Source organism: Rhinatrema bivittatum, chromosome 3 (assembly GCF_901001135.1).
Source record: "Rhinatrema bivittatum chromosome 3, aRhiBiv1.1, whole genome shotgun sequence".
NCBI classification, from domain to species: Eukaryota; Metazoa; Chordata; class Amphibia; order Gymnophiona; family Rhinatrematidae; genus Rhinatrema; species Rhinatrema bivittatum.
In genome coordinates this window covers 453,115,367-453,128,426 of record NC_042617.1, presented here as the reverse complement: position 1 = coordinate 453,128,426, position 13,060 = coordinate 453,115,367, and the positions used below count along the sequence as shown (strand labels likewise).

General features: G+C 40.9%; 1 protein-coding gene across 1 annotated transcript in view; it reads right to left on the bottom strand.

Annotated features, from left to right (window-relative positions):
- GREB1 (growth regulating estrogen receptor binding 1) overlaps positions 1-13,060 on the bottom strand; it is a 607,716-nt gene that overhangs the window by 242,684 nt on the left and 351,972 nt on the right. The window contains 1 exon segment of the mRNA XM_029595920.1: positions 6,325-6,510. Within this exon segment, the coding sequence (XP_029451780.1) occupies positions 6,325-6,510 (186 nt within the window).

Below are 13,060 nucleotides of genomic sequence, written 5' to 3'. Positions count from 1 at the left end.
TTTAATATTTCTGCCATTTCTTCATCTCTCTCCACACATTGATCCTTTCTACCTTTCAATTTCACTATACCACTTTGAACTTTTCTCTTTTCACTGATGTATCTGAAAAATGTTTTGTCACCTCTCTTTACCTCCTTGTCAATCCTCTCTTCCGCCTGACTTTTTGCCTGCTTGATTAATTTCTTCGTCTCCCTCAGTTCTACGAGATATTTTTCTTTGTGCTCCTCCCTTTGGGATCTTTTATATTTCTTGAACGCTGTTCTTTTAGCCTTTATTTTGTCAGCCACCTCCTTTGAGAACCAGATAGGTTTCATTTTTCTTTTGCTTTTCTTTACTTTTCTAACATATAGATTAGTTGCCTTGGTAATTTCTCCTTTTAGATTTGTCGACTGTTGATCCACATCTCTCTCATTCTCCCAGCCTGGTCGTGAGATTGTAATTATTACCCTTTTTGCCACCCTATGGACTATGGTGTCTATGCATAAAATCTATATGATAAAGCCAATCAGTTTGGACCTCAGACTAGCTGGTGCATTGACCCAGTTAAGAATGACCAGCCTCTCTGTGTTACACTTACAGAATTTCATTATATAGATGCTTACACTGTGCCCTTTTCCAGCTCCTCTAGTCAACGGGAAACCCTAGTCGTTTCTGCTCCTGTTCTGCTTCTATCCATGCTATTACTTTGACTGATGGTCTCAGTGCAGCTACAGCATGAAGAATAATTAAAACATATTGAATTTTTTTTTTTATGTTTGCTTCCTTGTTTTACTATTTTCCACTTAAAAAGCAGTATCTATCTCTCCTTTAACACTTCTTGAGCCACAGTGAAACAGAAGGATTTTTAAAAATATACAGTAAAGATCAGAAGCACCAGAGCTTTAATGAAACCATGCCTCCTTGTTTGCAGTAAGGCGCAGGGACATACAATCAGAGTATTTAATAGTTATCTATTTATTAATACTGGTTATCTAATACTGTCTTATAAAAAATGAAGGCCTTAGCAAGCATGCAAGCAAATATTTAGTATTTAAATACAATCATGAAACAACTTGATTTCTCTCACAAACAATACAGGAACACATATAATTAATATATACTAGTCTTTCAGAACCAAAATTCATCGCCGAAGATTGTAACTGTTTTGTGTGCCTATAGTGAAGCACACTCATTCTCTTGATCTATTCTTCCATTGCGGTGGCAGGGACCTAAAAAAGATGTACCCTCATTAGATCCTTGTTTTGACATCTCTTGCGGAGCTGGTACAATGAATGATACCTTTTTTACAATTTTATCGTGATGATTAGAAGATTCTTCCTCCAATAAATCATCGGATGAAGACAATTCCCCTCTCTTGGGATGTATAAGACTTCTATTTTTCTGCATCCACAGGTAAACATACCCTTATTATAATCTTTTTCATCACGGTAAAATTTTAAGAACAGATCAGGAGGCACGATTGCGCTTCACTATAGGCACATAAACAGTTACAATCTACGGCAGTGAATTTTGGTTCTCAGAGACAATTCAATGTTTGTATAAGTGATCAAGTTGTATTTAATCTGTCTTTTAAAACAGTTGTCTAAAGATTTATTTGTGCTTTTTTTTTATACCGACATTCTTGAAGAATATTATATCATATCGGTAGAACAGACATTCATGAAGAATATTATTCTTGACATTCTTGAAGAATATCTTGACATTCTTGAAATTCTTGACATTCATGAAGAATATCATATCATATCGGTATGATATGATGTCTGTTCTAAATAAAGGTTTATCCTTTGCGCCAACAGGGAAATATGATGCGTTCTATACTCTGTGTTCAGATGTTTAAATTATTTAGGAGATAATACATTGCTAATTTTTTTTGGTGGTAGTTCTACCATCCCTAGGAAATTGGTTTTGCATAAACCCTCTAAATGGATGCCACCAGAACCACCTAATCCTCTTACTCAGGCTTTTGAGACTCCTGTGCTAAATGATTTGGATAGATTACATCTTCAACCAGAACTTTAAAATACAATCTTACTAAGAACAAACAACAAGAGGTAGATTTTAAAAGGGTTACGCGCATAACTTATGCGCGTAACCATTTCAAAACCCCCCCGTGCGCGCCAAGCCTATTTTGCATAGGCTCGGCATCGCACGCAAGCCCCGGGACGCGCGTAAGTCCTGGGGCTTTGCTAGGGGGCGTGTCTTGGGGCGGCGCGACGTTCGGGGCGTTCCGAGGGGCGTGTCAGAGGTGCCAGCCCCCAGGTTGGCACCGGGCTGGCACCCCTGAAACGCCCCCGGGCTGGCACCAGCCCGGGGGCGTTTCAGGGGTGTGGCCGAGACCTCCGAAATCGCTCCCAGGCTGGGGAATCGCGCGGCGGCGGCCAATCGGCACAGGCGTAACTTTCACAATAAAGGTGGGGGGAGGGTGTAGATAGGGCTGGGGGGGGGGGGGTGGGTTAGGTAGGGGAAGGGAGGGGAAGGTGGGGGGAGGCCGAAGGAAAGTTCCCTCCAAGGCCGCTCCGATTTCGGAGCGGCCTCGGAGGGAACGGGCAGCGCGTGCAGGGCTCGGCGCGCGCAAGGTGCACAAATGTGCACCCCTTGTTCGCGCCGACCCCGGATTTTATAAGATACGCGCGGCTACGCGCGTATCTTATAAAATCGGCGTACTTTTCTTTACGCCTGGTGTGCGAACAAAAGTACACGCGGGCGTACATTTATAAAATCTACCCCCAAGTGAATAAGATTTTGTAGGATGATGCTCAATTAATTATTAGACCTGCTGACAAGGGTGGGGGAGTGGTACTTATGGGCAAGAGTAATTATGATAGGGAGTTTTTTTCACAGTTAAACAACAAATCATTCTATCAAGAACTTGATTATGACCCTACTGTTGAATTACAATCAGAAGTTAAATCATTATTGGATCATGCTGTTATTAATAAGCTTATTATACAGAAGGAATTTTCTTTTTTTTATGTCCCTTATCCTACCACTTCTTATTTCTATATAGTTCCAAAGATCCATAAATCTTTAAGCAATCTGCGGAGTCGCCCTATTGTGTTGGGCATTGGATCTATTTTAGAACTATTAGCCAAATTTATTGACCACAGTTTGATTCCAGATATAATTTCTTATGTGAGGGATTCCACAGACTTTATCAATAAGCTTGAGCTTGTTCCTCCAACCAAATAATCTTGGCTTTTAGTGACTGCGGACATTGCATTACTGTATACAAATATCCCCCAAGAAGCCACATTACAGATTATTCAACAATCCATCGAGATGATGGACATATCATATAGTAGGCGTAATTATATTCTTCGTCTGGCTGCTTATTCTAAATCGCAATTATTTTGCATATAATTCAATTTTTTATTTACAGACCAAAGGGATTCCCATGGGTTCTTCTATGGCCCCTACAGTCTCATGTTTATATGTAGCGGAGTTTGAGAGGCAGTTTATTTATCCATCAAAATTATTTTTCTGAGATTGTTTGTTGGAAAAAATTTATAGACGATTTCTTTTGGATACGGATGGGCAGTGAGGCATTATTTAATGAGTTTATAACATGGATGAATTCTGTGGATCCCACTTTATCTTTTACAGTTCAATTTAATAAACAAGAGAGATGCTTTGTGGCCACAGTATTTTGAAAACCAACAGACAAGAATACTCTACTTCATAATACTAGTTTTCATCCTCCAGTACTTAGAGAAAACATTCCTGTATATCAATTTTTAAGAATTCACAGATTTTGCTCCATGACAGCTGAATACAAAATACAGTCTCAAGGCTTGTTTGATAGATTTTTAGATAGAAGGTACGCTAAATCAGTAGTGAAGAAAGCATATAAAAGAGCCCTTTTCGCTAATAGAGATAATCTATTAGTGAAAACTAAAGGGAGCCGCTTTCACATACAGAGTGTTCTATTGCATATTCATCTAAGACAACAGCCATTAAGAAAATCATTTCACGTCATTGGCCCATGTTAGCATCTCTGAAATTTTTTAGCAAGCAACCTATTTTTGTGGAGCGGAAGGAGCATAATTTAAGAGCTGGTTTAGTTCAATGTCATCAGGAAAAGCAAGAAGCTGAAAAGGAATGAGGCCAAATTTGTGGCGGTGAAAGTTCAGTATGCATGCATGTGTTATGCTTATAAACATTCAATCATTTCAATTTACAATATCCATATAAGTTACCTGGTTTGTTCTCATGTTCAACTCAAAGAGCAGTTTACACCATCATTTGTCCTTGCAATTTAATCTTTATTTGTCAGTCGAAGAGAATGATTAAATTGAGAATTATCGTGCACAAAAGTTGTATTAGGTCAAAAAAGGAAAATGCTCCCTTGGTCCATCATTGATTACAAATGTCTCATTCGATTGATGATTTGAAATTTTTTGTTATTTGACAAGTCCATCTGAGTAATGGTGGTGATATTTCCTTTCAATTGTTACATATGGAACAGCAGTTTATTTTTTCTTGGAACACTGTTAGCCTTAAGGGCTTAGAATAGCCAGATTGAATAGTCTGTTTTTTTATGAGAAGACATTTTTCCATTAATTATCCAAATGGTCAAGTTACATCAAGGGTATTTAAATCTAGTATACACATCAGAATACGTAAGACTGTTGACGTTAGTTTGATGCACTCTCTACCAGTGCACTATCAAGCTAGGGCGAGAGAACAATGTAGAAATCCCATCTTTGTGTACCTTTCCTCACTCAAAATCATATCAAATTTTCACTGATGTGTACAGTGCTGTTAGTACATCTCACTGTGCTTGCAAAACCCATCTTATTAGTCGGCTATCTTATTAGCTGGCTAGAATGTAACTGGATAGGTGCCCAAATATTCATTTAGCTGGCTAAATGCTGAGTTAGACGGCTTTTGAATATGGATCTCTCTATATCTTAGCGAGACAGCAGAATACCATATTCTGCTAATGCCAATTCTGAGCAAATTTCAGCATGTGTTTTTCTACTTCTTTATTAGGCATACCCAGCACTGATACACAAATTCTTTATGTGGCCACAATAAGAGGCTGAGGTAGTAAAGTGTGAACATTTTCACAAAATTTGGATTCTGTACAAAAATGCAAAATGCTGGATGTTTTGCATTAAAGCAATGCTGACAGCATCTGGGATCACAGGAGTGTATTTCAATTCCAGGTGGGCTGAGGATTTTCAAGGGTGCCAGGTGGGATGGGAGAGTTAAGGATGGGGTGCATAAATAAATACATTAATTAAATATATACATACTGTATAAAATTTACACGTAACTTTGACTATACATCTATCAATGGATTGTCATAGACTATTAGTTTTTTGCTCACATGGTCAAGAACATTTAGCTTTTTTGTGTTGTTTTTGTTTTTGAAAGAAGGATTAGCCTTTTTAGTTTGTAAATCCAAAAGAAACTTGAACAGTCTAATGCAATCTCTAATGGGTCAATTTTCAAAGAGTTTAGGGACATAACTTAATTTTCAGCACTAGCCTGATAAAGTTTAGGCATCCAAATCTAGGTGGCCTTGTAATGCCCCTCACCTCTAGTCTAAAGCATTTCCGGCAACATGTGGCAGCCAAAAAACATGGCTGAACTTCCTGCGGCTCCTGAGCCCTTTTATAAGCCCTGCTGCTTGGACTTCCTGTAACATGCCTACCGGTAGTATAAAGGAAGTTCAGAACTACCATTTAATGTTTTTGCAACAAGTCTCCTGCTCTCTCTGCAGTGCTAGTTGCCACAGTGTGTTCCTGCCTTGCCCTCTCCTGTCTATCCTATTGCGCTTCTGCCCCAGCCTATCTCCTTACCTTGACCTTAGTCTAGCCCTTGACTTCACTTTGTTCTCTGCCTGCTTCGACCTCATACCCAGCCTAGAAAGTCCTGCCGGCTGCCAGAACGTGCGGGCTCAACCCAAAGGGGAGATGGCTGACAGAAGACTTAGTCTTGTAGTATATTAGCTGCTACCTGTTAAGCTAACAGCAGACAAAGGGCTCACTATCCTCGCCTCACAATAGGCCTAAATCTAGGTGGCCTCTGTTTAGCTACCAGGATTAAGGAGACTTTTTAGCCAAATTTAGGCAGTTAAGTTTTCGACTGAAAATTCACCAAACCTAGATGATGCGCTAAGCTATTTTTGAAAATAGATCAAGAGCTACATTTTTCATTTTTCTAAACAAACATTGTAAAACTCTTCTGGTAGTTTGCACCTTTTCTGGATAATTGCAAGTTGCACTGACAAAGCCACCATGGTTCATGATGGCACTGCTGTCCACTTGCAAAGCTACAACCTGTTTCCAGATTTCGCATAAATAAAATAAAACTTACCAAGCTGTACCAAGTAGTAGACTGTTAGTAAGAGCTGCATTTCATCAGAAATTGGTTGCACTGTGGAGGCGCCATATTGTTCATAAGCTTTAGGTATGGACTGTGCATTTTTGTAGCAATTGTGTAATAAGGAACTTATTATAACATCATTTAGGTTGCCACAGAGATACGGGAAGTTTCCATGACCTACAAAACAGATTTATTTTAAACTTGTATGTAAAATAGCTCATTGGATGTGCATTGATAAGCACACTGTATTAGCTTTCATAGTCATATCGGCACACTATATTTAGTGAAACAGAGGTCCATATTCAGCACCACTTAGCCAGTTGTTTATCTGGCTAAAAAGTTACCTGGATAAGTGGGGGGGTGGGCCGGAGATGTCCTATAGTTATTGAGATAAACTTATCCAGATAACTATAAGATAGTTGAATACATTTAGCTGTGCCACCATGCCACTGAACATCGTGGCCAAGAGAACTGGAAAGTTTCTCCAGCTAACTTGCTCAGTTGAACAGCAGCTGAAATCTGGCCTCATATTTTTTGTCAATGAAGATTTTCAAACTATTTGTGGACACATTCAGACCAGGTAGATTTTAGTAGAAAAGGGAGATGAAAAATGCAGATTCCCAAGATCTGCTAAGGAAATCCATCAAATCTTTTTTTGAGCATCTTAGGGAAATCTGAAGCAGATCTGCCAAGCCAAGAAATTCCACAGCAGACTTCCTAGTATACACTTTCAATTCTCAGTAGTTCCACTGTGGATTTTGCCACAAAAGTGTGGATTTTGCATTAAAAAAGATCCTTTGAACTGATCTAAAGAAACCCACAAATTTTAACAGACTTGCTGAATCAGGGGGCAAACCATATTCTTACAGACCTATCTGTTAATCTTTTTTAATTAAGGGGAAATCATTTGATGAATTTGTGTGCTCATTGTTAATACTGAATGCAGCGAGGAATAATACCAATAGACAAAAGGACCCTATACAGCAGGGGTCAGGAACCTTTTTGGCTGAGAGAGCCATAAACGCCATGTATTTTAAAATGTAATTCCATGAGAGCCATACAATATGTTTAAAACTAAATACAAGTAAATGTGTGCATTTTATGTAAGATCACACTTTTAAAGTACAATAAGTCTCTGAAAATATTACACCAGGCCTTAAGACACCAATACATCTCCTATTAGGAAAACGGACCAAGTCAGGCTGCTCTAGAGTCCTACACAGAAACTACACGCCAGCAGAAAACCTCACCTGAATCACATGCTGTCCCTCACCTAACATAGAATAAAGAGACCAAAACGCATAACAAGAAGCATGCAGAAAAAACTGAATTGGAAACTGCAACAAGCCAGAGTCTCTGTATGCAGTGTAACAAAGGAAAAAAGAAACATCACCCATCCTTATAAAACAAATCAAGAAATATAAAATCATCAGCAGTAAAACTGTACTAACAAAAAGAACATATTTCGAAACAGCTGATGAGTGGAATATCCAATAATTAAAAACTCATATAAAACATTTCCAGATACCAACAAAATATTTCAAAATAGCAGACACAAAGACCCAGTAATGAAAAATAATGATACAAAAATTTTTTTGCTCTGCCTACCTGGGAACGTTTGATATCCAGGTGTCCTGAGATTGTTCTGAATTAGCAGGAGGTGGGGTGGTTTGCTTGGAACTTTCTCCTCTCTCAGTCACATACCAGCGCTCTCTCTCACATTGGCTCTCAATGACACACCTATACACACATGCTCTCAGTACTCACATATACACATGTTTTTTCTCTCTCACTTATATAGGCTCTTAATTACACATTTACACACATGCTGTCTATCTTTTCACACTTACATACACACACACAGGCTTTCAATCACATAAATACATGCTGTCTTTTTCTCTCACACACAGACTCTCATTCACATGCTTACAAACATGTCCTCTCTTTCTCTCATTTACACACAGGCTCTCAATCACATACTCCCTCACCTAAATCAGCTCTCAGTCACACACAGACACACATGGTCTCTCTCTTACTTATACACACAGGCTCTTAATCATACATACACATGATCTCTCTCACACACAAAGGATCTCTATCATACACACATACTCTTTCACACACAACAGGTTTTCAATCACAAACTTACACATACAGGTTCCCAATGGTAAACTTACATTCATGCTATCTCTCACACACAGGCTCTCAATCATTCACATACATGCAATCTCTCTCACACACACATACACACAGGCCCCCCCCGCCCGCGGCCCAGAAGAGGAAGTGGAGAGTATCGGGTGCGTGCGCGGCAAGAAGAGGCCACGCTAGTGCGCTCGGCATCGGCCCGAAGAAAAGAAGACTGCAGCGCGGCTCGGAGGAAAATGAAGAGCTTCAGCCGCGGCCGATGGGAATCCGCCACCGCGAAGGCTGAAAATGAAGGTTAGCGTTGGGAGGAGGCTGCTGCTGCCGCGAGTTCCCGGGGTGGGGGAGAGAGAGAGTGAATGAATGAGCGAGCAAGCTGCTTGCTCGCTCATTCACTCTCTCTCTCCCCCACCCCGGGAACTCGCGGCAGCAGCAGCCTCCTCCCAACGCTAACCTCTTCATTTTCAGCCCTCGCGGAGTCCCATCGGCCACGGTTGAAGCTCTTCATTTTCCTCCGAGCCGCGCTGCAGTCTTCTTTTCTTCGGGCCGATGCCGAGCGCACTAGCGTGGCCTCTTCTTGCCGCGCACGCACCCGATACTCTCCACTTCCGCTTCCAGGCCGCGGGCGGGGGAGAAGAGAGCACGCAGGTGCCGCTGACTCCAGCTGTCCTGCCGCGTTCCGCCCGGGCTGACAGCATTTTAAGCCCGGGCGGAGGAGGACCAGGGAGCAGCTGGGTCAGCGGGAAAGTGTGGCGACACTTGTCTGCGAGCCAGATGCAGCCCTCAAAAGAGCCATATCTGGCTCGCGAGCCATGGGTTCCCGACCCCTGCTATACAGTTTCCCTTCCTCTCCCCTGTATCCTTAACTGTGACCTTTAACAGTCTTTCGATTCAAATAGTGAAATGAAATATTTAATTCTGTTGAATTCTGCAGTCATTTTTCCATGTGGACAAACTTTTAAAATGCACCAATATGAAGCACTAAATTTAAATTATTTCTTACCTGATAATTTCCTTTCCTTCAATCCAGCCAGACCAGTCCAGATGCATGGGTTATGCTCCCCAGTAAGCAGACAGAGACAGAGAACAACTTGATTGCAGACATCACCCCATAAGATTCCATGCTGCACTCAGCGTGTCAGTATTCTATGTAACAAGCTAAGATATAAAACTTTAAAACAATCCTCTAAGCCTAAAAATAAATGGCTTCCAGGGAATAAATAGCCATAAATGAATGAATGACGATAGAAATGCTGAAAACAAGAAGATAATCCAAGAGCCTTACCTGTGAGGGTCCCAGAGGAAACCCAATCAAATATATCAACATGTTCTTCTGATTTCCCGTAAACCCACAACAATAAAAAGGAAAAACATCTCTTGGCAGAAAGAGAGGGTCCTGGACTGGTCAGGCAAGATTCAAGGAAAGGAAATTATTAGGTAAGAACTAATTTCACCTCTCTCGTCATCCAGCCAGACCAGTCCAGACATATGGGAAGTACTCAAGACACTCTTTATCTGGGCAGGATTCTGCCAACCTCACTCTTAGAACTCCTGAACAAAGGCGGACTCCTCCCTGGCTCGGACATCTAGGCAACAATGTTTAGCAAAGAATCCAGTGAAGAGCAGGTTGCTGCTTTGCAATTATTCAGTGGTGATATCAAGTGTAGCTCCACCCAATACACAGCTTGTGCTCTGATAGAATGAGCTCTCAACTCTTTGGGAAGTGGAAGACTCTTATCATCATAGCCTGCAAAAATCACCGCCTTAATCCATCATGCTATCAATGCCATCAAAGCTGCTTTATCTTATCTCAGACCACTAAAGAGGACAAATGGTCAGATCTCCTGAAATCATTGATACCCTTTATGTACCTCAGCAAAATTCTTCTCATCTCTAACTGATGCCAAACAACCCTCTTTAAAAGGAAGGCAGACATTGCCTTAGAAGCAAAAACTCACAGTAAAAACTTGTTAAAATATATCCGAAGCAAAAAGCCTGTGAGGGAGTCAGTTGGACCGTTAGATGATTGAGGGGTTAAAGGAGCACTTAGAGAAGAAAAGGCCATCGTGGAAAGATTAAACGATTTCTTTGCTTCAGTGTTTACTGAAGAGGATGTTGGGGAGATACACGTTCTGGACAAGGTTTTCATGGGTAATGATTCAGATGGACTGAACCAAATCATGTGGTAGGCCTGATTGACAAACTCAAGAGTAGTAAATCACCTGGACCAAAGGAACTCAAAAATGAAATTTACTTGTCGTGCTTTGTTTATGGACTTGGCCATAGAAGCATTCCTGTGTTTTTTCCTAAATGTCTGCACACCAGTAGCCCAGACTGTAAAAATGTCATGGCTCGTGTTGGTTGTCTCTGAATCCAAATTCTTCTCTCCTTCCACCCCCACTCCCCTACTTCGAAGTAGAGAGCAATATTGCAATTGCATCAAAAGCATCAAGGCTTATTGGATAAGGGTAGTAATCCCATGCCTTCTGTTAAGAGTAGTAACTGTTGCTCTGTGCAGGTTATCCCCAAGCTTATCAGTTCCCCAGATCGTAAAAGTCTGGGCCCTTGTTGTTTGCTGACTAAATCCAATTCCCCTTTTCCCCTGCCATTGAATCAGAGAGCAATGTTGGAGTTGCATCAAAAGTATCAAGGCTTATTGGTTAAGAGTAGTAAACGCCTCCCCAGCAAGTTACCCCCATGTATGCTTTCTTCGTTTCCTTTAGGACTTGGCTGTAGAAGCAGTCCTGCGCCGTTTCCTTTATGTCTGCATAACAGTATCCCAGACCATAGAAGTGGGGGCCCTCGGTTATTATCTGAATCCAATTCCTCTTTTTCCCCTCCATCCAAGCAGGGAGCAATGTTGCAGTTGCATTAAAAACATCAAAGCATATTGATTAATGATACTAATTTCCATGCCTTCTGCTAAGGGTAGTAACTGCCATAACAGCAAGTTACCCCCCTGCACGCTTATCTCAATTCTGTCCTCTGGTTATCTCATTTCCATCCTCTGGTTATCGTATATGATGTAATTTCTAAACAACAAACATTATCTCCATAGACATGAAAAATTTTGAAGATATCATAATAGGCACTACCAGTATAAGAACATAAAAACATAAGAAATTGCCAATCTGGGTCAGACCATCAAGCCCAGCATCCTGTTTCCAAACCAGGCCACAAGAACCTGGCAAGTATACAAACACTATGAAGATCCCATGATACTGATGCCAGTAATAGCAGGGGCCATTCTCTAAGTCAACTTGATTTATAGCAATTAATGAACTTCTCCTCCAAGAACTTATCTAAACCTTTTCTAAATCCAGCTACACTAACCGCATCCTCTGGCAACAAATTCCAGAGCTAATTGTGTACTGAGTAAAAAAGATTTTTCTCCGATTAGTCTTAAATGTGCTCCTTGCTAACTTCATGGAGTGCCCCCTAGTCCTTCTATTATCCGAAAATGTAAATAACCGATTCACATTTACTCATTCAAGACCTCTCATAATCTTAAAGACCTCTATCATATCCCACCTCAGCCTTCTCTTCTCCAAGCTGAACAGCCCTAACCTCTTCAGCCTTTCCTCATAGGGGAACTGTTCCATCCCCTTTATCATTTTGGTCACCCTTTTCTGTACCTTCTCCATCACAACTCTCTTTTTTGAGATGTGGCGACCAGAATTGTACACATTAATCAAGATACTGTCTCACCATGGAGCGATACAGAGGCATTATGACATTTTCCATTTTATTAACCAGACCCTTCCTAATAATTCCTAATATTCTGTTTGCTTTTTTGGCTGCTGCAGCACACTGAGCTAAAGATTTCAAAGTATTATCCTCTATGATGCCTAGATCTTTTTCCTGGGTGGTAGCTCCTAATATGGAACCTAACATCGTGTAACTACAGCAAGGGTTATTTTTCCCTATATGCAACACCTTGTACTTGTCGACATTAAATTTCATCTGTCATTTGGATGCCCAATCTTCCAGCCTCGCAACGTCATCCTTTAATGTATCACAATCCGCTTGTGATTTAACTACTTTGAATAGTTTTGTATCATCCACAAATTTGATAATCTCACTCATCGTATTCCTTTCTAGATCATTTATAAATAAATTGAAAAGCACTGGTCCAAGTACAGATCCCCTACTGTTTACCCTTTTCCACTGAGAAAATTGACCATTTAATCCTAGTCTCTGTTTCCTGTCTTTTAACCAGTTTGTAATCCACGAAAGGACATCGCCTCCTATCCCATGACTTTTTAGTTTTCTTAGAAGCCTCTTGTTAGGGAAACTGCAGAATCAGCTGCAGCACTGACATTCGGCCTGGAGTAAAGATGACCTGACTATCTATCCTTGAGTATTGTTTAGACTGGAACTGCTGGCAAGGAGTAATCCTGTCCCACAAACACACAGTCTAGTTTGGCACGCACACTTGTTGACATTGGGCTATAAAGGACGAACAGCTATGGCTGCAAAACGGGGAGAGCGAGAAACATACTTTCACTTTGCTGGCATGCAGAGTGCTGCGTGTCACTTTGTAGACGTACGAAGTGACTGGGTCCCTTTTGCCTGTGGTGGGCTC